The sequence below is a fragment of the Protopterus annectens genome, chromosome 1.part2 (genome assembly GCF_019279795.1).
Source record: "Protopterus annectens isolate FY-2018-M chromosome 1.part2, PAN1.0, whole genome shotgun sequence".
NCBI lineage: Eukaryota > Metazoa > Chordata > Ceratodontiformes > Protopteridae > Protopterus > Protopterus annectens.
In genome coordinates, this window is record NC_056727.1 from 5,697,568 (window position 1) to 5,723,360 (window position 25,793).

Genomic DNA, 25,793 nt, shown 5'->3' on the forward strand with positions numbered 1-25,793 from the left:
TTTATTAGAATATATATGTAGTAAAATATAATAATGCATGTACACTTCTGTTTGCTAGAATACATGTAGGAAAATATAGTCACTTAGATGCATGTACATTTCTGTTTGTTAGCATGTATATATTAAAGGGTTGAACTGCTATTAGCTGGGATGTATAAGGGCAGCCAACTGAATGTATTACAAAATGTCCGGTACTGGTGCCAGCTTCAAGGACAGATAAAAAAATTAGGTGCGGGGAGTATCAGAAGACTGCTTTCATACAGAAACATTCTCAAATATAAAAGACTCCCTAAGATTATTCACCTTGAAAAAGAATACAATGAACAGACTTTATGACATCAGAAAATACCAAAGTACTGACAAACAGACTGCATGACATCAGAATAATTCCAAAGGTATTAAGAACAACAGACTGCTTCATGGACAAGATCCAGATGGTACAGATATAAAGAACATTAAAAGTGTATGATGTTAGATCTGATTCTTTGTTAGATCTGGTACACTGGAGAACATTGTCCATGCTGCCTGAAAATTTTAATCTGAGGCGTTAAAACCTGTAAACTGTAACATCATTGTCTGTTATATAGACAAGTTATTTTATTAGCACTGTGCATAATATAGTGCATACTATTCTACATTTAGAAACATTTAGAAAATGGTTAGAGTACACAGCAAGATCTAGTTCAATGTGTTAATCAGACTTTGGATTCAGCAAGGCACCAGCAAGCAGGAGCAAGCAGCATTCAGCACAGACATATGCATTTACTTTTTCAGTGGCGAGCCTTGTCTGCATTTGAATACAGGGTGGTACCTTCAGTAAAGGCGTAGTAACTAACATTTATGTATGTGATTGAGTCATGAATAGGAGCACTTTAGTTTCCACAGTTTGCAGCAGTACAGTTCCCCAGACGTCTGTATCCAGAGTGAGAATGCTGTGCAGGAAGGATGCAGTGCCATAAATTCTCAAGTTTTGAATCTGCAACTGCCAGCTTCATTTCAGCAGATTTTCAAGTAACTACAAAAGTTTTCCAACCATCTACAGTAAGCAGGGTGCCCAACTGTCCATGTAGAATTGGTAAGAGCTCTTTTGTATTTACATGCAGTATGGATGCCGGTAAAAAGGGTAGTAAACAGAGTTTTACTCTTAATATATCAGAACGACCAGATACCATTTTGGACAGACTATGTTAAACCTTATAAGGGCAAGTTGACAGTCAGGAATTATGCAAATGAATTATGTCTGACTGGTATCTTAAACAAAAAAAAAGTTTGGTATGACAGTAAATGTTTACTGTGTCAGTCATGTAAAACTGCTTTCTGTGTACAATGTCATAAAAATACAGTTCAGACCGTTAATGGTAAAAAAACAGATAAGGGTCATACACTTGCATTATTTCCAGATGTTAAACAGTTATGTCCTGTCACCACATGTGAAATGTTAATTTCAAAGTTACAACAGCAATCAAATCAGTTACTGACAGAATGTCCTGTATATCTTGTTACATCCTTTAGCAAAAATGGAATAAAGCCACTGCACATCACAAAACAGATAAGGAGAGGAATGAGGTTCATGGTGAACTGACAGAAAAATTTAGTACTTCTAAGAGACAGAGTGAGATCAGAGTGTTCAAAAATTATGTACAAACACTTTTTCAGCAGTACATAACAGCTTTAGAATCGGCAAAACAGGCTACTAAGAAATATCAGGCATCTTGTGCAAAATTACAAGACCAAAATAATCTGGTTAGTAAAGAGTTAAAGAAAAAGATTCCAGACCTTAAAAAGCAATTAGCTACGCTGACAAAAAATAATTTACAACATACTATTCTACATTTAGAAAATGGCTGGTCTACACAGCAGGATCTAATGTATAGACAGATGATTCCCAAATGTTTTAAAACTTTCATTCAGTTAAAGCAAGACACTTACCAGTTAAATAGTAAAGTAACACATATAACTGCAGTTCTTAAGGCATACACATAGGGACAGCCTCTCACAGCTAAGCTGGTAAATAATTTCAAAATCACTACTTCAAATAATGGAACAGTTCTAGTGCATAGAAATCAAATGAGAGTAGATAAAAGCAGTGAGGACATAAAGTCACAAGACATGCATGTACTTTATTTTCACCTAAAGTACATCTGTTTAAAATGCACAAGAGCAAAAGGCAGACAATAGCAAATGTAAATAATGTAAATATAAGCATGTGTTAGTTAAGAGTATTTTGTTTTTTTTTTTTTAATGCAGAGATCCTGGCAAAAAGGTATACAAAAGTAATATTACTAATATAAAGTTGTACTGAGTACATGATACTACAAATAAACCCAAGGTAAATTCTCTTGTCCAGAGGACAATCATGTCATATTAAAAATCTTTCCTTAGACCAGAGTGTCACAGTCTGAAAAACAGCCAGAGGGCAGGCATACATTCAATTCTCATAGTGTGAAGCAAATAAACAATACTGCACTGCAATAAAAAGCTGCATACTACAGGCAAAAAGGGTACTCTTTCAGTTTTATAATGCAGTAGGGTCTGAAATAAAACTACGAAAAAAAAATATTAGCCAGCATCAATGATTCAGTAATTATTAAAAGACAACCTTGCCTTCCTTATTGTCATCAAGTGATTAGGGTACCATTAACATGTACCGTAGCAAGACAAAAATACCACAAAACAGTAGTACAGTTTAATGTTTCAGTAAATAGCAGGCTTCTGTTTAATACTAAGTTTGTAAACTGAACTAAGTGTAGTACACTACAGTCCATGTATGTGTGAAGATATGTGAAGGCTGCCACTCTAGCCAGTTAGAATTTTGTAGATAATTCTGTAATTTGTAAATATTAATATAAGCCACAGGCTTGTTCTCTTAAATGTAAGAAAATTATGGTAAATGTTGAACTTCAAAAATGTAACCACATTGCACTCTGCTGTAGGAAAGCTGATAAGGCAAGCATTGTATAATTGTTTGATCTCAAAACTCGTTGCCGAGATGTCTGAATGAAAGAATTCTTCCTATTGTTTTGAGACCAGAGTTAATGGCTAGAATTTACATGTATAATGTCTTTTATTGCTCTGGCTTCCTGACCAGCTGCAAGATCAAAGGGGCTGTTTGTACTCTGAGTTCTGTTAGCCTGGAAAACAGAGAATAATGATTTATTTATATTTATTTATTTACATTTGTTGACCGGAAGTGTCCGATTGGACTTAGGTCCATTGTCAGCAGAGGCCCGGGGAGAAAAGCTCCACAGTTAAAATAAACAGACAGTAATTACACTGGATTACATAACGATTAACAATTTAAGAAAGCAATTACTTACAACATATTTATAGATGAAGAACATAGTACATCAGTAGACAACTAGAATCTTTATCTGTGAAGTACATAACAGACATTAACAAATGTTACAATAAGAAGCTCCTGCTGTATAATAAGTACTAGGCTTATGAGCACCTGAGTTTGCTATGATCAAGGTAGTTAGTGGAGTGGAAAGAAAGGTAGCGGTTGGATGGGGTGGGTGATATTAGAGTGGGAGTTGCAAGGGCATAGCCAGCATGTTTTTAGGTGCGCTTTTAGTAAAGTTTTGAAGTGGGTGCATGATGGTATGGAGGTAATTGTGGGTGGGAGGGAGTTCCATAATTTGGCTATGGTGCAAGAGAATAGTGCTTCACCAGCAGAGTTATTGGCTTTAGTGATCTGCAAGTGATTGTTGTTGCTGGATCTTAGTGGTCTGGTGGTGCGATAGGGTTGGAGTAGATTCTGGAGGGATGGGACATTTAGTGGATGGTTTACTAGTTTGTGGGCGACTGAGAGTGGATACCATTGAAGGAGGAGAGGGAGTACAAGCCAGCCCAGTTCAGCAAGTGAGAGAGAGTGGTGACTACGGTATGATGCCCCTGTGGCAAATTTGGCGATTTTGTGGTAGCAGGTCTCTAGCTTGTTTAGATCGCATTGCCTTAGGTTGGTATATACTGGAGAGGCATAAAGTAGGGTAGAGATAAGGTGGGAATTTGCTATTGAAATCTTTGCTGCTTTGGTGAGAACTTGCTTATTTCTGTATAACAAAGTTTTTTGTGGACTTTTTTTATGGTCATGGATATGTGAATGTCAAATTTTAGTTTACTGTCTATTTCCACTCCTAGCAATTTGGTGTGTTCAGTTGGGTATATAGTGGTGTTTTCTTTTGCTGTGATGTTAAAGTGAGAGTTGTTTTGAGTATGGTTGGTTGTTCGGAAGTTGAATAGTTTAGTTTTGTTTGGGTTGAGTATTAATTGGGCATCGGATAACCAAGTTTCAACAGAGGAAAAGGCTTCCTGTGTGACTTTTTGCAGTTTGGGTAGGGACTGGGCTGAGCAGATAATGGTTGAGTCATCTGCGTATTGTATGAGTGTGCCATGTTTGGTGGCAGAGGCTAGATTATTGGTGAAAACAGAGAAGAGTAGGGGTCCAAGGATGGATCCTTGGGGAACCCCTATGGAGACAGGTAGTTGGGGAGATATGTCATTCTGCCATACAATGGATTGTTGGCGGTCAGACAGGTAACTCTGAAACCAGTTGGTGACTGACTGAGAGAAGGATAGGTTATTGAGGACAGAGATAAGTTGTTTGTGTGGGACCATGTCAAATGCTTTACATAGCTCTAGGAAAGTAGCAGAGGAGAGATGGCCATTGTTTTTATGCTGAAGGATAGTGTTAGTAAAGGAGAGTAAGGCAGCAGTGATGCTATGGTTTGGTCGGAAACCATGCTGAGTATTGGAAAGGAGGTTGTTAGTAAGGAGGTAGTCTGAGAGCTGAGAGTGTATGCAACTCTCTAGTATTTTGGAGAGTGGAGACAGAATAGCTATGGGGTGGCAATTGGTTAGTTCTGTGGAGGGTCCCGCCATTGTGGAGGGGAATTATATGTGATACTTTCCACAGTGTAGGAAAAAAACTTTGACAGAGATCGTTTAATCAAGATGGATACTGGATAGGCCAGAGCATCAGCTGCGATTTGTAGGTATTCACTTGGGAGGTTGTCTGCTGCTAATTTGGTGTGCTTAAGTTCAATTAAGAGTTTTTTTATGTTGGAGGTAGGTACAGGAGAAAAAGAGAAGGCAGTGGGGAGATTACTAGTTGAAGGTGTGGGTTGGAGGGGAGGGGGGTTGTTTTGTTTAGCTAGTGATAGTATGGTTTGTGTGAAGTATGTGTTGAATGAGGTAGCAATATTTTCTGAAGAGTGAGGGATGTTAGGAGGAGGAGTACTGACTTTACTTGGGTGGAGGATGGAGTTTATGGAGGACCAGAATTGTTTGGGGCTGTGTTGTGAGGAGTTTAGGGCAGACTGGTAGTATTGGAATTTGCCCTGTGTTATTAGCTTTTTGACTCTATTATGTAGTTCTAGGAATTTCTGTCTAGTTGAGGGGGTTTTGGTTTTGCGCCAGTGCTCCCAGGCTTTATCCCTGTTTTTCATTTCTGACTTAGTGGTTTTCTGTAGCCATGGGGAGGGTTGTGCTTTGGTTCTGGAAAGTCTTATGGGGGCATGGTAATTAAGGATGCTCAGTAAGGTAGTATTAAAAAATTCAACTGCGTCATCAAGACTGAGGTACTTCAGAGGATGCCAGTTACATTCTTTGAGGGATGAAATGAATGTGAGTGGGTTAAAGTTTAGTTTTTTACGTATTTGACGGTAGATGACAGGTTTAGCTTGGTATAGGTATTTTTTGAGTAGGAATGTTGGGGAGTGATCACTGAGGCTATCTGATAAGCAGCCTGTTATATATGACTGGGGGCTCTTACTGACTAGTATCCAATCCAGGGTAGTGTGCTTGCTGGAGTTTTTATTTATCCTGGTTGGTGACTGGACTAGTTGGGTGAAGCCATGAAGGTTTACATGATAAGTTGGATGGTTGCCAGAACAGGATTGCCAGTCAATATTGAAATCACCTAAAATGATAGTTTTTTGGGGGAGATGGTGGGTAGACCAGCTGAGGAGGTTTTCTAGTGGAGGGATGTTTTGGCCAGGTGGGAAGTAGCATCCAATTATGTTGATGGTTTTGTTTTGGTTTATTTTGACGTTGGTAAATATTATTTCTTCATTGCCTATTTGTGAAGCTGATGATTTTAAGATCTGGATGTTTAGATGCTGTTTAAATATTATAGCTACACCACCTCCTTTCTTGTTTAGCCGGTCTACTCTTAGTATGCCGTAACCTGTAGGGAGTATTTGCTCACTGGTAAAGTGAGGTTTTAGACAGGTTTCTGTCAGGATGACTATATCTGGGGAGTACAAGTCTATGGTGGCATGGAGTTCATGGACTTTGTTGGATATACTTCTAATATTTAGGCTTAGTAGAAGGAAGTCACTTGGCTTTCTATTGGCTGTAATATGGGAGAAGTTGTGGTTTATAGTCTGATTATGAGGATTGGGGTTGGAGATGGTAGGGCCAGGGTTGGGGTGGATGTCTCCACTTAGGGCTAGTTTTGATATGCATGAGGTTATTAGTTTTCTCAGTTTTTGAATGTGTTTGTTTATAAGGGAAACTCTATGATTCTGCTCTGTGGGTAATAGGTATGGTGGGAGGGTTACTACATTAAGATGTAGGGATGCTTTATGTTTGAGTAATATAGTTGGTAGAATATGTGGGGGGTGCATAGGGATGGTTCTTGAGTTGGTGGGGGGGAGCTGAGTGAGGGTGAGACATGAGTGGTGGTGTGAGTAGTAGTACAGTGGTAGTGGTTGAGTGGGGGAATGATGGAGCTTTGGTATGATGTAAGATATGCAAGGAGAGTGCATGCAGTGAGCATAGGTAAGGTATGCTTGTACATGTTAGTTGAGGAGGTGTGATAGTAGTGGGAAGATGTAGGAGGTAGTGTTGGGTTAGCGCTGTGGTTGGCTATTGGAAAGATGGGGGGGTTGTGAGTGTAATAAAGGTGGGACCACTGGGGGCAGGAGGGAATAGGGGGCAGGGTGGGGAGTGAAGTGGGTAGAGACCCTGTTAGTTGTTCTTATGAGGGGGCTGGAAACAAACAGGTAACAGAGTTAACTGATAAATGAACATATGATGGTGACAAGGGTGGTTGTAGTTTTAAAAATGGTGCCTGCCACAGGTAATATTTATTAACTTTGGGATTGTCTTAAGGTAATAAACAGGGAAGGAGGAGGGGAGAACAAGGCTGTGAGCAGGCAGTTCTTTGTACTGCTGCTAATGAGCCAAAGCAAAGACAAGTTTGTGTTTAAGAAACAATCACAATTGACCAAGGACTGCTCTGAAACTGTAAGTCATTTCTTAACCATTTCTCAGGTGGAAAAAAGTACAGTTTTGTACCTACCATAAATGTAGATGTTCGAGTGCTAATACAGCTGCAGTCATAACAGATGGGTTCTCCTGCCGTCAGGTGGGTCCTCGGTCGGCCGAATTCCAAAGTCTAGGTCCGGCGTCGGTTGTCGTCGCTTCTTCCCTGACGTCAGTGCGACAGGGGTATAAAGGAACCAGCCGACGCCATTTTCTTCAGTTTTTCTTGCCCCAGATGTCAGGTGCCCCCAGAAGGAAGGCAATACATAAATTTGTGTAATAAAGCAATGCAATATAATCAAAATACAGAAGTTGCAAGCAAATACACCATAAATGAATACCCCAATCAGGTTGTATGAGGAGGTGTTAGCCAATAGGCCTGTCCCAAGACGGGAAGGAGGGAGGGAAACCTGGACTGCAGCTGTATTAGCACTCGAACATCTACATTTATGGTAGGTGCAAAACTGTACTATGTTCATCGTGCATACAGCTGCAGTCATAACAGATGGGTAGAATCCCAAAGCTAAGAAAGGGGTGGTAGGCACTAGGTGGAACTAGGAGGAGCCAGGATGCCCTGCAAGACTGCAGTGGCAAAGCCTGCTCTAGTTTTGGAGTATAATGGTAGGTGGTAGTGCTTGGAGAAGGTATGCACAGAACTCCAAGTGGCTGCTTCCAAAATATCTTTGGTAGGAACTCCTCTGAGGAAAGCTGCAGAGGTAGCTTTGGCCCTTGTGGAGTGAGATCTGATGCCTGTAGGTACAGTTTTGCCATGAAAAGAATAGCAAAAGCGTACGCAGTGGGCTATCCATTTTGAGATTGTCTGTTTGGAAATTGGCTTTCCTTGAGCTCCTATAGCATAGGACACAAAGAGCTGTTCTGATTTTCTGAAAGGCTTTGTTCTGTCCAAATAATAACGCAGTTGTCTGTGGATGTCCAAGGAATGTAGTAATCTCTCCCCTTTGTTTTGAGGATTAGGATAAAAGGTAGGTAAGTGTATGGCCTGATTCAAAGCTACCCTGGATACCACTTTTGGCATAAAAGATGGGTTGGTTCGTAAGGAAACTCTGTCCTGATGGAAGATGATAAAAGGCTGCACAGCCATGAGAGCTTGTAGTTCTGAAACTCTACGAGCTGAGGTAATAGCCAGAAGGAAAGCTGTTTTCCAGGACAAATATTGCAAATCTGATGAGGCAGCTGGCTCAAAGGGAGGCAAGGTCAGTTTTCCAGAATGAAATTAAGATCCCAAGCAGGTATTGGTTGTTTCCTTGGGGGTCTTAGATTCTTAACCCCTCTGAGGAACTGTCTTAAGAGAGGGTGAGAGAATAAGGGTGGATCAGTGTTGTATTCTGCAGAAATGGCTGAGGCATGAATTTTGATGGAGGAGAATGAAAGTCCACTGCTTAGCAGCTCAGCTAGATACTGTAGTATTTGAGGTAAATTCAGTTTTCCAGGATCCTGGCCCTTTTTCTCATTCCAGACACAAAACCGTTTCCATTTTGCGGGGTAAGCTTTTCTAGTTGACGGCCTTCTGGCCTCCAAAATGACATCCTGCACCTCCTTGGAGAGTAGGGTCTGTTGTGATGCTAAGGAATCTTCCATGCGGCTAGATTGAGTGTTTTTAGCTGGCTGTGAAGAGTTTTGAAGCTGTGCTGAGTCAGGAGAAGAGGCATTAGAGGCAGGGTCCATGGTGGGGAATGCGTCAGACTCCTCAGGAGTGGGTACCAGTGTTGTCTTGGCCAGTCTGGAGCAATGAGAATCATCTTTGGTCTGTCTGCTCTGGTTTTCAATAGAACTTTGGGCAGCAGAGGAAGAGGTGGGAAGGCATAAACTGTCATTGATGTCCAACTGAAAGAGAGAGCGTCCACTCTCCAGGCCTTTGGATGGAAAATCCTTGAGCAGAATTTTGTCAATTGGTGATTTTTGTGGGAGGCAAAGAGATCTATGTCTGGCCTTCCCCATGCTTGGATTATCTCTGTAAAAACTTTTGGATGCAACTTCCATTCGTGTGGATCTGTCCTATTTCTGCTTAGGTTGTCTGCCAGCGTGTTTTCCTTGCCTAGCAAGTACTGTGCTTGTAGTTCGATTTGTAAGTCCATGGCCATGTTCCAAAGTGACATGGCCAGTCTGCATAGGGGGTAAGAATGTGTTCCTCCCTGTTTGTTTATGTACCACATAACTGTGGTGTTGTCCGTTCTTATCAATAGTTGGCCTGGTTGCAGAAGGTCTTTGAAAGCTATAATAGCATTTATTACTGCTAACATTTCCTTTTGATTGATGTGAAGGTGCTTTTCTTTTTGGGACCATTTGCCCTGAATGCACCGATCTGTCATGTGCGCCCCCCAGGCGTAGTCCGAGGCGTCTGTTGTGATGACTTGATTTGCTTGAGGCTTGCTGAATGGAAGACCTGTGTTTGTTTGGCATGCTTGAGCCCACCACAGAAATTCCTTTTGAAGACATGGAATTAGTGGTATTATTGTTTCCAAACTGTGGCTGTGTTGAGACCATAGGTTTGTCAGGTACCACTGAAGTTTCCTCATATGCAGCTTTGCACATGGGATTAGTAAGATGCAAGATGCCATGAATCCCAGAGCCTGCAGGATTTTCCTTGCAGTCAGCCTGGTGCAATTTGCTAGTGCTCTGAAGTATTGAGTTAGTTGCCCCTGCTTCTCTGGCGTGAGGTAGGCCATCTGGGTGTTTGTGTCCATGTTGGCACCCAGGAAAATTATTTTCCGAGAGGGTATTAGCCTTGATTTCTTTTTGTTGACTGTGTATCCCAGAGAGTTCAACAACATTATTACATAAGCCAGATGTTTCAGAAGAATGTGCTTGCTGTCCACTTGGATCAGGCAGTCGTCCAAATAGGGGTATATTTGTATCCCTTGAAGTCTGCAGTAGGCAATTACTGATGCCAGGCATTTCTTGAATACTCTGGGCACAGTAGATAAGCCAAAGGGAAATGCAGAGAATTGATAATGGGTTGAACCTGCAAGAAATCTGAGGTATCTTCTGCAATTTTGTTTGATTGGGACATGCAGGTATGCCTCCTTGAGGTCCAATGTTACCAGCCAAGACTCCTTGCCCAGCATGGGAAGAAGCTGCTGTAGAGTGAGCATCTTGAATTTTGGTACGAGTAGAAATGTGTTTAGGATGGATAGGTCCAAAATAGGTCTCCAATCTTTTCCCTTCCTTGGTACCAGGAATAGTCTGGAATAAAAACCTTGACCTTGTTCGTGCGTAGGTACCTCTTGAATAGCTTTCATGTGTATGAGATCTGTAATTTGCCTTTGTGCCTCTGCCCTTTGATTGTGTGGCAGGTTTGGCATGCCTCTCATTTTTGGAAGGGTGTGAAAATGAAATCTGTAGCCTCTGTTTATAATGTCCAGGATCCATTTGTCTTTTGTGACAATATGCCAATTTTTTGAAAATAATGAAAGTTTTCCTCCCAAGGGTGCTGCCATTTGAGTCTTGCTTGGCATGCAAAGGGGAAAGTCATTGGGCTTGCTTTCTGAATGGTTGCGAGTTATCCTCACCACCTCTTTGTGTAGGAGCTTGCCATTGTCTGCCTCTAAACGATCCTTGGGATTGTCCTCTGCCCCTCGGGGGCCTGTATCTACCTCTTTGGGGTCTGTCCGTGGCTGGAAAGGACCAATTTTTGGAAGGCCAATTTCTACTGAAACGTGGGGGTTGTACCTGTAGAAAATCTTTCACAGTTTGCATTGATTTAGCCTTTTACTCCATTTTCCTTAATACCTCCTCAGCATTAGCACCAAATAATACATCCTTTTGTAGAGGGGCATCTAGTAATTTAGTTTTGACATGATCTGGCAAGGTTTGCTCCTTGAGCCAGGCATGTCTACGTATGACTGATCCTGTAACAGCAGCTCTATATGAGGCCTCTAGAGCATCAAAACCACATTGTAAGGTATGCTTACCCACTTGTTCTGCACTATGCATCAAATCCTGCAACTCCTTCAAGTCTGGTTGTTCAGGTTGTGACATTTTACTTTTCAATTGTGATAACAAAAACTGTTGGTATTTTAGCATATGGAACTGACAGTTTAAGGCCCTCATGGTTAAGGTAGCCGAGGTATATACCTTTTTTCCCCACCTTTCTAAGGATCTGGAATCTCTCTCGGAAGGTAATGGATTTTTAGCAGTGGAGGCCTTAATTCCCTTGGGACCCTGTGAGATGGTTTCTGGGTCAGCAGCATGGCTTTTGTACAGAAATTGGTGTGAGTCAGGAACCCTGTAGTACCTGTCAGGCTTGACTGGGGCTGGAGGTAGAGAATCCGGGTTAAGGCAGGCCTCCGAGTAAACATCATCTAGGATGTCCAAGACAGGAGGTATAGCCAGAGGCCTGTGCTGAGGTAGCAAGAGAAATTCCCTAAGCCTTTTCTTGGAATCTGAATAATCTTGGCCTTCCCAGTGGAAGTGTTCCCTTAAGGTATGCAAAGTTTCCCCAAATTAGTAATCCTCTGGGGGGGATACAGAGAGAATGGACTCCTCTGCATCAGAGTCTTCAAAAGGGGAGTAAGAATGTTCCTGATCATCAGAGTGCTCTGAAATAATGGAGCCCTGATCAGAGGAGGGGGATTCTTCCTCCACTCTGGGCCTTTTGTCTGGGGGGGGGGGTTGAGAACCCCTGATAAGAGTAATTAAATCCTCAGCCATTTTAAGCATCTATTTTTTAGGCATGGGGCCTGGAGATGGGCCTTGTGTAGCTTGTCTCTTAGAATGCATGGCTGCTTTAGACTTAGTGAAAGCCTTGATGGAAAAAGAAGAGGAAGGTCTGAAGACACCTTGAGAGGAGGTAGACCTGTCCACATTTTGAGATTCAACGCCAAGAGTGGCTTCGGTATCTGTAGTCGGGGTGTGGGCCGAGGAGCCTGCGACCTCGGGCACAGGAGACACCACCAATGAAGTGTCGTCAGTAGTCAGGGGCTGTGTAGGTGCCTCGCTGAGAACCAGACCACGTGTAGTCGGCTTTGGCGTGGTGTCGGTAGAGGCCGCGGACCTCATGTGTCGGTCCTTATCTTTGCGCTTTTTAGACAAAACTGGAGTCGGAGTATCCGACGAAATAATATAGTTAAATGTTTTGCCAAAATAATGCTGGGCGAACTCCGCCCGATGCTTAATGGTGCGTTTGTTGAATGTAGCACAAAAGCGACAGACCGAGACGTCGTGGTCTGGGCCTAAACAAGGAATACAGAGGGAATGGAAATCCTTATGCGGTATTTGCTTCCCACATGAAATACAATTATTAACTTTGTCTGACATCGGTCTGAGGCAAGAAAAGTTTCCCCAATGGGGTACTTAGCTTTCAAGAAGACTTTGGTTTCAAAATTTTCGTAATTTCAGGAGCTGGCCGACCGGCACTTGCGAACTGCTTCTGCTTCGGGCACCGCGCGGCAAGAAAGACTGAAGAAAATGGTGTCGGCTGGTTCCTTTATACCCCTGTCGCACTGATGTTAGGGAAGAAGTGGCAACAACCGACGCCAGACCTAGACTTTGGAATTCGGCCAACCGAGGACCTGCCTGACAGCAGGAGAACCCATCTGTTATGACTGCAGCTGTATGCATGATGAACATCAGGATAACCTTGTATCAGTATGCTACCATGGTCTCAATTTAAATTAACAAACACACAGTATTGATCAGTTATGGATACTATTTGCTAACATAAGGGAATAAGAGAGAAAGTGGAAGATGAGTGTGTGTGTGTGGGGGGGCTGCTTACAAGCCAAAGCAGAGTGCTCTCCAGGGGAAAATGAATATTGGCTCAAACAGGTAGACACATACTCAAAGTTAACTGTAGCTGTTTGCAGACAGTTCAGACCCAGACTGCACTTTTCTTATAAGAATGATAAAGGTGGTACCGCAGTTGAATACTTAAGAGTGGTGTTAGGTCTAGAAAAGAAGAGTACAGGGAGGAGTAAGCACTTTGAGATGGTAAATATATATTACAAAGATTATAAAAAACACACTGAGCAAATAGCTACTGCATGCAGGAAAATATGTCTTGAACCAACTACTAGTATATGCAGATATTGAGCCAACTGGAAAAACATCTGTTAGAAGAAACCTCAGACAGTTATGCAGTCACAGATAAAAATATAGCGAGCAGCACTCTGTCATGGTGATGATAATGATGTAATCTGAAATGAGTCAGTGGTACTCTATTATCAATTTAAGAAGAGAGAGAGAGAGAGAGAGATAGAGAATCAGAGCATTTTGCATTTGTTTTCAGAACTGACAACATCACCAGCACTGCCTTGCTCTATATGTAAGTTTATTTTAGAACTGTGTTTGCTCTTAGATATAAATAGGAAATAGGAAGTCTAGTCTAGCTGTTTTCTGTACTGATGTCAGAACTTTTCTGCTGTATTATTTTAAGCATTTCTCTGTGATCTCTGAACTCTTGACTAGCACTGTGTAGTACGAAGTATTGTCTTGTGTTCTTATTATTTATTATTAAATATTTTTAAGCCTTTAGATAATTTAAGCTCTTGAGTACATTGCATGTATATAGTGATACTGTCCAAGCCACCCCAAATAAGCCTTGCTGTTCATCACACATCATCTGGATAATAATATTATACAGTAATAATTGGACACCCTTTGATAAGGGTCCTGTTAGTAGCTGATATCAGTGGTTGGTGGCAAGTGGTACTACAGTACAGTCTGGACAGAAGGGGAAGAGGTGGAAATCCTGTGCCAGCCTTCCCCAAGAGTGCGTGTGTCTGTATATAACGCATATCTCAAAGTGTGTGTATGTCAGCTACTTGGAAAGGGATACAAAGCACTGGTTAGACAGAGAGGGTGCTGAAGGTTTTAGCTTGACCACTAGGCTGAGATCTGGACCCTATAGCTGTGCCAGTGGGGAGTCTTACTGGGGATCTGGAGAGAAAGAGAGAAACCAGCCCCAGACTGACTGTGATCTCTGTGTGCTCTTAAGGGAAATTGTACTTTGCTGTGTATTTCTTATCCTTCCCAATGTGGACACCCCTCACTGGTGTTAGTGGTGAGATTTGAGGCTCCTTGATTGCTGGACCAGTGCACAGGCATCACAGTATGTACAAATGCAGAAAACTTCTGTGCAAGCAAAACTAATAGTAAATGATAAATATGCTTGGCATATGCTATACAGTAAATGGTTTAATGTGTAAACAGCATTCTTCAGTGTATAAACCATGTTTTGTACTACACTCTGTAAATCTGTGTAAACAGACAATTTTGCTGTCAAGTTTTAAACCGTTCACAGAAATTACTCCTCAATTCATCTGTATGTATAGTAAAAAAATCAAAGCTTAACATTTATGACACATATGTGTTTATTCCAAAAAACAAGGCTACAATGCCTTTGCAATTGTCAATAATTAATGTAGAAATGTCATTAAAATTATTACATAAAGTCATAAATAAAAGCAAATAGTTAATTCTGCAATTGCAAAATACAGCTCATAATTGGTGGGACATTTTTACAGAATGGTCTTCAAAAGGAAAAAAGTTGTTAAACTAAATCATTAAACCAATTCTAGTAGTAATGGTTATTGTGCTGACAATATAAAACCGTGTTTAACTTGCTGTATCAAAAGAAAACTAAAGGTTTTGTTTCCTAATGTGTTTTCCGTAAAACATAATACCAAATAATGCATATCAATGTAAACTGTTTTATGTGTTTTAAAACAAAAAGGAGAACTGTTATATATATTTAGACATTTAAAACAGTGCATATACACTTCTATTTATTAGACTATATATGTAGTAAAATATAATAACAGTGCATATACACTTCTGTTTGCTGGAATATATGTAGGAAAATATAGTCACTTATATGCATATATATTTCTGTTCTTTAGCATGTATATATTAATTTCATTTTATTTATTTTTACATTTAACCGGGTTAGCCCGACTGGGCCCAGAGACCCTTTTCAGTGGAGACCTAAGGAGAAAAGCTCCAGGACAGTAATTAAAAAATATGAAAAACCTAACAATTCAAGTTGTAAGATACTTAATCGTATATAAACAGAGAGAAATATACAATATGAATATATACAAGGCAAAAGTACAGTATTTTGAGAATGCAGCGGCAATATGTTTGAGAAATTTGGTTAGCATTAAGTTATTTACCAGGAATGTAGCAATGCCTAAAATAAAAAAAAAATAAAAAAAATCAGAGTAACATCATGGCATAGTACAACAAAGATGCATTTAATAGGATAGGTACTAACTGCAGATAGAGTAATATATGTAGACAGTTTAGGTAGATACCAGGCAGATATGTTAATTGAAAGAAGAAGAAAAATTCATTAGGTAATTTCCTGACAAGTACATACCCATGCATGTTGGAAATTAATTTTTCATTGCTTTTTGAATTCACCACTTTTGGTAGTGGAGTGAAGGGACAATGGAAGTCTGTTCCATGAGTATGCAAGTGAATGACTGTAAAGGGTTAAAGGGTTAAACTGCTCTTAGCTGAGAAACAGAAAAAGGGGTTGAACTGAATGCGTTACAAAATGTCCAGTACTTGGTGCAAGCTGCAAGGACAGATAAAAATCAGGTGCAGGGAGTATCGGAAGACTGCTTTCATACAGAAACATCCTCTAACAGAAAAGACTACCTAAGATTATTCACCTTGAAAAAGAATAGCAGACTGCATGACATCAGAAGAATTCCAAAGCTATTAACAACAGTACACAGTTTCATGGACAAGATCTGGATGGTACAGATATAAAGGACATTAAAAGTGTATGATGTTAGATCTGATTCTTTGTTAGATCTGGTACACTGGAGAACATTTTCCATGCTGCCTGAAAAGTTTAATCTGAGACATTAAAACCTGTAAACTGTAACATCATTGTATGTGCCAACTGTTACATAGACAAGTTATTTTATTTGTACTGTACATAATATAGTGCTAAAAAGCTTAACAGTCTGCAAAGTTCAGTGCATTAATCAGACTTTGGTTTGAACAAGGCCCCACAAGCAGAAGCAAGGAGCATTCAGCACAGACATTCGCATTTAATTTTTCAATTTCATTAGATGTATAAGATTTAGATCTATTTCCTTTTAATGCTCACTGATTACTTCTGAAGCTGCATTATACCATCATGGAACAGAAATGTATGATCTTTCTTTAGCTTGTTTAAACAAAAAAAATAGATTTTGTTGTTTTTTGCAATATCACTAACCTATGTTTAATGCACTATATCAGGGCTACTGCCATCCTTTTTCTTCTTGTTTATGTGCGTGCGTGTGTCTATATGTATAAATGTATATATTGTACACACACATACACATACACACACACACACACATACACACACACACACACACACACACACACACACACACACACACACACACACACACACACACACACAAGAGGAATATAGGTGATGAGAAAATTATCAAAACTCCCAAATGACAAAATCTATTTTGGTGACATTTGATGACAAAACAGATGGTCAACAGGTGTGGGACATCCACAATCCCCAAGGTTGGGGAATATGCTCCTTCCCCAGGGACTGTGAATCTCCGCATTAGTATATATAAGTAGCACAGGATATGGGGTGAATGTTTTTACAACTTTTTGTTGTTTAGTTTTCATGTTTCGAAGGTATTCCTTACACATGTGTAGTGACATGTCAATGTTTGTGCTGGTAATCTTTTGTGCTAACATTGACATTTGGTTATTTTGATTAAGGTACATATATCACACACACACACACATGCATGTCCGCGCACACACAAGTTTACAGAGACAGTGTAATGTATTTTCATTAATAACTGTCACTATACATTTATCATTGTATCTTTGCTGTCATAAGATGCCAATGATCAAACAAATATTAATTACCAGAAACATAATTTTATTTTACTGAACCGAATATTCCATGATTCATTGCTATGATTAAATAGTGGCCCATTTCAGAAAACACAGCAAAGAAATATACCTTGGACAGTAGCTGCCATTTTTAATTCACTATTATGTCATTTTATACATTTCCTTGAGAAATGGTAGCAGATATTTATTTTAATACACTGATGGTGCCCTCCCAAGCCTAGTCCTTTTCCAAGGACGTGTTATGACTTTGCTCTCTGGATCTTCACAAATGTTCAGCACTATACCAGGGTGCAGCATAGCCAGCAAAAGCCATTTAAAAATATAGCTGTATGTATAATAAATCTGAATGTAATGGTACCTAAATTACAATTATCCAGTCCACAGATTCCACCAATACTATATGAAATCTAAAGAACTGTGATTCCAAAGACATGCTCAAATCCAAAATATGATATCAAACACTGTATTGCACAAGATAAAGCACACATATTCTGACATATATATGAATATAGTTCTCTATTGCCAAGCTACTGTTTTAATGCAACAGCTCATCCACAACAAGATGAATGTTTTTTTCAGTTATTATTATAACACCACAGAATTCAGTCTGATTTTACAATGATTCATACTAACATACATAATATTATGCCTACTTGTGCTATTCAGCATCCCCAAAAAGTCACATTTCCAATATCCAATGCAGTATACAGCCCTAGCTCATTATCATAAACTGCAACCATATCTCAGGCACATGTCCTTTTTCTATCCATATTTCAGACTAACAAACACTGACAACAGAGTTCAGAGTACACAATGGAGAAACAGCATGCTTACCCCTGCACTGATTTAGATCATCTGGTGCATGTCCAGGTGCACACCTGATTCGATGAGGTCTAAGGGTTGGTCTAGCGGCAGGTGCTCTGCTCTGTGTGGGTAGTAATGCTGGTGCCACGGTACTTGCATCATGTTCTCCATTATTGACAATAATCTGAGCTGTTTTAGGCAAGCACAGGTATCCTCCATAGTGGTTAACACACTTCATTCCTCCTTTGCATGCATCATTTACAACAGCACATTCATCAATATCTGAAATCATAAACAGGATTACTAAGCCTTAGCAATTTGAAAAGATTTCAGAGGATAATTATGTAAGGTCTGTTCAAACAGCAGCAATTGCAAAAACTGTGAATTATATGGGACAGCAAACTTACCCTTACACTGTTCTCTAATTGCATCCCACTGGTAGCCATCAGTACATTGCTGTAGATAGCAAAGGAAAAAAGAGCATTTAGAAATATTCCTTAGGCAAATTAATAAACTATGGCACACAAAGAAACATATTCTTTTGTTTCAAAAACATAAGCAAATTTGAAATAGCCTGTAAACAGAGAAGAGGAAAAGTATGTGCCAGATTAAGTTTAAATAGTTTCATTTAATTAATGCTGATGTCCCCAGACCCAAAAGTCATCACCAGACTACATTGTTGTACATAATCCATTTCAGAAAAATGGGGATGGGTTTACAAAGCCATGATGACAGTACAAGGTGTTGACTCCTGCAATGTTCACTCCATACTATGACAGCTGACAGCCACCACAGAAGAAAAGTGGTGTTATATAGTGAGAAAATACTCTTTCCAAGATTTGCACAATAAAACAAACCCTAACATGCATGCATCAGATATCGATTTCCATTTTCTAGTAATTGCTTTCTTCCAGCCAGTAACATTAAACTTAGGCAAGGCCTTACAATGTCTTCGCAAGTCTGATCCTATGACACTGCTCACAGAAATCATGTTCTTAGTTACATCCATTTGCTCCCCCAGCATTTCTGGCAAAATATTGTGTAGGAATATTTTAAAAGCTGCCAACTTAGTGCATTCCCTAAAACATGTTCCCAATCACCTCCCTCTTTCCTATCGCACCTCCAGCATTTGCTATTTGCCTGAGGAAAAATTCTCTGAAGTTTGCTTGAGGTATACAAATAATTATGCAAACACTTCCAAGCAAAAATCCTAAACCTTCTGGACTTTGAATCCTAAATCTTCCTGAGTTTGTTGCATACTTGGGAGGTATATTTATGTCCTTCTATTATTTCTTTGTATAGTGCTTTTTTTATTCTCTCTTCTCAATCTAACTGTAACTGAAATGCTGAATACTGTAAATGAGATAAAAGTATCAAAACTGAGGTGTTTAGAAAAGGGAAGTAGCGAATTTCATAGAAATAAATGGAATTTGTCCAAAAATACTTGCAGAACAGTGTTCAGTAGCAGGAGGAGTACATTTTAAAGGAAGGCAGGACTTAATTTTTGTAATGTAGATGTAAATGAAAATTCTTAAAGTGTATACTGTATGAAAATAAAAACATGTTAATATATGATTTGCTTTCTTCTCCTATTACTATATATGTACATGCCACTTTTTAGTGTATTGTTTAGTAAAGATGTTTAGAATATGAATACAGTGGATAACAGGACACAATCATATATTGGACAAATTTGTCAAATTTGTTAAATAAGGGATGTGGTGACTAATGTCCTGCTCTGATGACCTAAAGAATGTGAGATCCAATCTGCAGCACACAGCAGTGCTTGGTGGTATGTGAATCCATTTTCTTAATGCTGCCTGCAATGCCCCCAATCCTCTTCAGGAAGTCAGTATGGCAGGGGTCCAGGCAGCCTTCCCTCCCCATGGGTGTGTAAACCTGTGTCAATCATTCATTCCCTGACTCCCCAATTGGCTACTCTAGCTTCTGACAGCTCCAAATAGACCAGCAAGGCAGCACAGAGTTCAATATATTTATTAAATACTGAATATTCCAACACATGTCAATAAGACAATATATTAATACATGTTGGTTTTTTGAATCCCCCATGGATGTACCACAAGCTATTCAACAAATCTTGGTTAGAGTAAGGTTATATATATACAAACAATAATATTGACACCAGCCTGAACATAAATGCTATCACCTTTGTTCAACAGAAACATTGCAACTATTCTATATCCGTCCTGGACACAATAAATGACCACCCAATGAATACAAAAATTACCAAAAATATGATTAATCATTGATATGTTCCAACATCTCCCTCTAGCAATGTATTGATACTTAGAATCTAGTACATGGCTAGTACATATCAACTATAAATTTTCTAACGTTTCCTGCATACTATATCTTCAGGAGCATTTATTTGACAGGTAAGATGTATTGGCCCATACATGTATATTGGTATAAACAATTATTAAACATAACTTATAGTGGATATGAAGTGCAATATGAAAATGGAATCAACAATACTGACATCAACAGCCTAAACATAAAGGCTTGCAACTTTCTTCCAAAGATATGTACTAGCCATGAGATTGTTAACTAACAATTATTATAAGTACATGGGTGTTCTATACAATATGGGAAGATTATTTAGATTCTAAGTATCAATACATTGCTAGAGGGAGATGTTGGAACATATCAATGATTAATCATATTTTAATGTTTCTGTTGAACAAAGGTGATAGCATTTATGTTCAGGCTGGTCAATATTTATTGTTGATTTACCTTGTATCCTATGTTCATCAAAACCAACAACATGTATTAATATATTGTCTTATTGACATGTTGGAATATCCAGAATTTGTTTTAGCCTCATTTATTTACCTGTATGGATGGACCAAATAAATATATTGAACTCTGTGCTGCTGCTGGCTGGTCTTTTTGGAGCTGTACTTGGTTTGGACCGTGCATCCTGGGGACCGAGCAGTGTGGTCGTTTCTCAGCCTGTTTCTGGCTGAAGGATTTATTAGCTCACTTGTTCGTATTTTACAGTGAGCTGGCAGTACTGTGATAAGTCAAGTTCATTCATCTGAATTGAGGCGTTGTTGGTGGTAGGGGTGTTTACTCTTCATATGGCTGTATCGATCATCTAACTTTGCATCTTTTTATCAGAGGAACTACTGACTTTGGACATTTCAAAATATCGAACTGTTGTGTTACTTTTAAGAATTTTGGATTTTGGACTTGGTGTTTTGCATAACTTGAAGGGACAATTGGATGTGGACTTATTTTTGTGCTTAATACATGGTTAGGTTCTGCCTGTCATCTATTATCTATATGTGATTGTATATTTGGAATTCTGATATGTATAACCATCAGGGACAAATGTATAAGGTGTATATCACAGTGTTCAGTGAAATTCTTGCCTGTTCATGAGTATTTGGTGTTGAACAATGAATTTTATAATATATAGGGTCTAGAAATATTTTTGTCTGGTAGCGGGTTATAGGATTATTGTAATTTAGGAACTACTTTTGGTGAAATAATGTCGTAGTCTAAATGGACACTGTATATATGCAGGATATGAGCGGTGAACCTGTATTGGGATCATTTTTACTTGCGACTGTGTCGGTCATAGAGGCCTATGTCTACAAAATATTTGTATTTTTTGGGTCAGGTCGCTAATTATCAAACTGGTTTGGGGGATATATGTTGGGCCCTATCAAAATCTTATAACAGTCTGTATGTTTTTGGTATAATCCTATACAGGTATTCTTTATTAAAGATAATAATATAAGTGTGGCCCTGCAGGGACTGTGATGGAATAAGACACTGAGTAGGGGAATAATGACTATAAATGTGGGATACAAGTAGTACTACGATCTCTCCTTAAAGATTCTGTATTTCAACTCTGCATTTGATAATATAATACATTGATTTAATTTTAAACACTATGGGTGGGTATTATGGTCATGGTATATATACTACATGTAGGTATAAAAGCCTAAGGCACTGGAGATATATATATATAACAGTTTTTTTTTACTGTATTAAATACACAACCCCTTTTATCATTATGAAGATATTATTGTAGTCCTTGAACATTTGGCTACCAGCTGGATAGAATGGTCATGATATAATATAACAGTTCCTATTTCAATATTATTTGAAACCATACTTGTGTTGGGGAATACAAGATATGGAAATAAATACCAGCTATATTGCAATAATTTATTATTCAATTTATAACTAACTTAATAATACAATTGCCAGCTTTCATCCCCTTGAAATGAAGTATCCAGACACTACTAAGGATTTGTGATATTAGCAGCATGATATTTGAGAAAAAAAAAAATTATACGATTTGATGAAAGTTCCTCATCTCATCTCTCTGGCTTGCTGCTGTATTGTTGTCTGTATTTTTTTTTGACCATCTTTATACATCTGCACAAAACATTTTTTTTGTTTTTGAAAGTATAGGACCACAACAAACATAATTTTGGATTTCGCGCTAGGTTCAGCATACTCACAGTAAGGGTTCATAGTATTTGATTACCTGTAGTTGTAGGTTGGCTTTGGGGCTGATTTTTGATGACCTACTGGACCCTGACTCTATTACTGAATATTCAAATTAATCACTTAGGGTTAACTTTTATTATTTTATATTTAATATATATGCCATAGCATAGCCTTTTTTTTTTTATTTTATCATATCATCTTTACCTATCTTAGGAATATATATATTGACCTCTCTTTCTTTTTTTTTTTTTGTTTTATTCTATATTATATTATGAGCAGGGTTGCACTGTTGAATGAATAAGGGTTTGATTTTTCCTTCTTTCTTTTTAGTCAAGAATATCATATAGCACAGATTTACATGATTTTTGTAGGATGTTAAAATGAGCAATGTATCTATTTGCATTTTTTCATTTTGAGGATATTCATTTCAAAAACATATACAACATATTATTATGCTGGCTGATGATGAATGACAGGAGGCTTTATAATATAATGTGTGACAAATAAGGATATAGTTAGTTATTGTCCCTCAAGGGGGGAGGCAGGTTGTGGTTTGGAACATTATATTCATGATGGGCTAACTCAATTGTTGGATGTCAAGTGCTATATACATGTTCATATAGATCCACACCAGTATTTAAGGATGAGATTGTAGGCTGACTGAAACCCCTTTCAGCCTTCCCCCTCACATATCCTTAAACCCCTGTTGGGACATTAGATCTAGATTGCAGATTACCACAACAGTTTCTACAGCTAATTAGGACCCAATTGGAACCCCTGTGGGTACTTATTATACCTTGGATGTAAAATCACTTTATACAAGTATACCCCATTACCTATATGCTTTCCTTTTCATGGCTTATGTTGAATTTTTATGATCTGACACATCACATAACATTTTCAATTTTTTCTGTGACATCCGATAAAAATTCTATCAACTTTTGGATGTCACAGTATAGGATCAGTCAAGAGTTTATTTAACAGGGATCAATCTTCCCATACATGTGTCAGGTTCATCACCACTTATAGCAGAAACATTAATATGATCCCCTGCCATTGTGGTTCCTGTCAACACATGTTGAAATCAAAACAGGAGAGGAGAAGTGCCCTATATACCAACACACTAAAAAAACATTCTCAAGAGATTTCACCTTTATGGTCATCGACCATATTTCTGAGACAGAACAAATAAAACAAGGGTGGCATGGGTTATTGGATCGAAAGAGAAACATTGGTTTCTATTTATGTGTCTTTTACATTATGAATCTCAAAGATTCTGGCTTAATATGAACACAGGGTGTTAATATATTAAGTCATATGGACTCCTACATTTCCATATAGGTATTATATTATCCCTCATCTCATCACTGAAAGAAAGTTGCAAGTGTTTTTTTTTGTGTTGTTGTTGATGTTGTTGATATTTTTTTTTTTATGCACATCATATCACTACTAGTTATGTTTTTTAATAATGTTTATACCAATATACATGTATGGGCCAATACATCTTACCTGTCAAATAAATGCTCCTGAATATATAGTATGCAGGAAGCGTTAGAAAATTTATAGTTGATATGTACTAGCCATGAGATTGTTAACAATCATATTTTTTTTTTGTATTCATTGGGTGGTCATTTATTGTGTCCAGGACGGATATAGAATAGTTGCAATGTTAAGTCCTTTGAACGTCAGTATCTATTTTTTGACCTTTTGCTCCTCTAACCAAGATTTGTTGAATAGCTTGTGGTACATCCATATGGGATTATCAAAACCAACAACATGTATTAATATATTGTCTGGATGGACCACACTGTGTACACCACTCATATTATTGCATAACCATATGATTTACTCTAAGTGCCCTGAAAATTGAACTTGATGATATTGTTTTATATTGAACTCTGTGCTGCCTTGCTGGTCTATTTGGAGCTGTCTACTTGGTTTGCATACTCTAGCTTCTGACTCACTATCTGATCCCAGCTTATTTTATCACCACTCTACAACATAAAACTGATGTGATGTTTTATCTGTAGTGTTGTTCTTGATGTTGTAAACATTTGTGGACTGTTGAACTTGCCACTCATCGCAAAACCATATGTCATTTGCTATATGGAAAATATAAATAATTGACATGGGGGATAGGGCATAAAAAATATCAGTTTGAGTCTGCAGTGAAAAGCAGATGGTGACAGATGCATGCTGATGTAGATGAGTGTGGACTAGAGATGAATGGGGAGACAGTCAGGATTTTTTTACACTTAAGATAGCATGAACCATGCACTATGCATCTATCCTCGAAGGTTATTGCTCTGCATTTTGTTTTTGACTTTGTGGCATATGCCACACATCCATCTTGATGAAATGTGTGTCTCTGCATACTTTTCACACAGGAAATGGGCACCCCCTCATATCTGACTTTGCAAAAAAAGAAGTTATGTACTCACCATAATGTTCCATGTTGGTAGTCTATCTCACCCTTTATTTTTACATATGGGTTTAGAGCCAATCCTCGGCTCTAACTCGGCTGATTTACAAGCTCGAAGACTTCTGGTTGGCTCGTGGCTACGCAGGTATCCCATAGAGCCCCCGTACAAACCCCAGATCTTGTTTGCTGCTCACTAGAAGAAAAAAACCAAAACAGACAAACCAATACTAAAGGGTCTCCAACCAAGAAGAACCTGGAGTAAGTTCTGGATCATATCTGGTCTGCTGGGACGGACTGGATGACTCTTTTTAAAAGCAACTTGTTGATCTCCACAGTTGCCTGATCCCTGTGATTGGGTGGTACATCTGAGATCTTCTTGGGAACAAACGGTGGAAGGGAAAAGGGTACGATATAGCCTCTGGTAACAACTCTTTGTACCCACTTGTCTTGAGTGATATTTAGCCAGGCTGCTGGATACAAAAAAATGCGACCCCTGACTGGCCCCAGAGAAATGCAGTGGGGCCTCACATCAAGAGAACCGATAAGGCCGTCCCCTAAAGGAATCACAGCCTTGCTGGTATTGCGAACGGCCCCTGCCTCTAGGGCGACGTCTCCCATTTCCTCCTCCTCCTCTGCCTCTGAAGGAGGATTCACCCTGTGTGTCCAGAAAGACCCTCTGGGACTTTTTGAACCACATTTTACTGCTCCTTTGACCTTTGGGTTACGGTCAAGGGGGAACAGTAAAACATACTCCCATGGCAGAAAGCATCTTTCCTTCTTGCTCACACCAAGTGAGTGTGTCCTTCACCTTGGAACCAAACAATTAGAAACCATCAAATGGGGCATTGGTGAAAGTAGACTTGAACGGTTCCGCAAAATTACTCAAGCGCATCCAGTAGTGACGCCTCAGGGCAACTCCTGAACCTGCTGCTCTACTTGCTCCATCATCCGCAAAGGAGAT

At 39.0% G+C, this 25,793-nt stretch overlaps 1 protein-coding gene across 5 annotated transcripts in view; it reads right to left on the reverse strand.

Annotated features, from left to right (window-relative positions):
* The window catches only part of EFEMP1 (EGF containing fibulin extracellular matrix protein 1), a 1,468,010-nt gene that overhangs the window by 1,335,070 nt on the left and 107,147 nt on the right, over positions 1-25,793 (reverse strand). For all 5 annotated transcript variants that reach the window (XM_044054759.1, XM_044054754.1, XM_044054738.1 and 2 more), the window contains exons 3-4: positions 18,330-18,378; positions 17,953-18,204 (exon numbers count right to left, since the gene is read on the reverse strand). In XM_044054759.1, the coding sequence (XP_043910694.1) occupies positions 17,953-18,204; positions 18,330-18,378 (301 nt within the window). The remainder of the gene's footprint in view (positions 1-17,952; positions 18,205-18,329; positions 18,379-25,793) is intronic.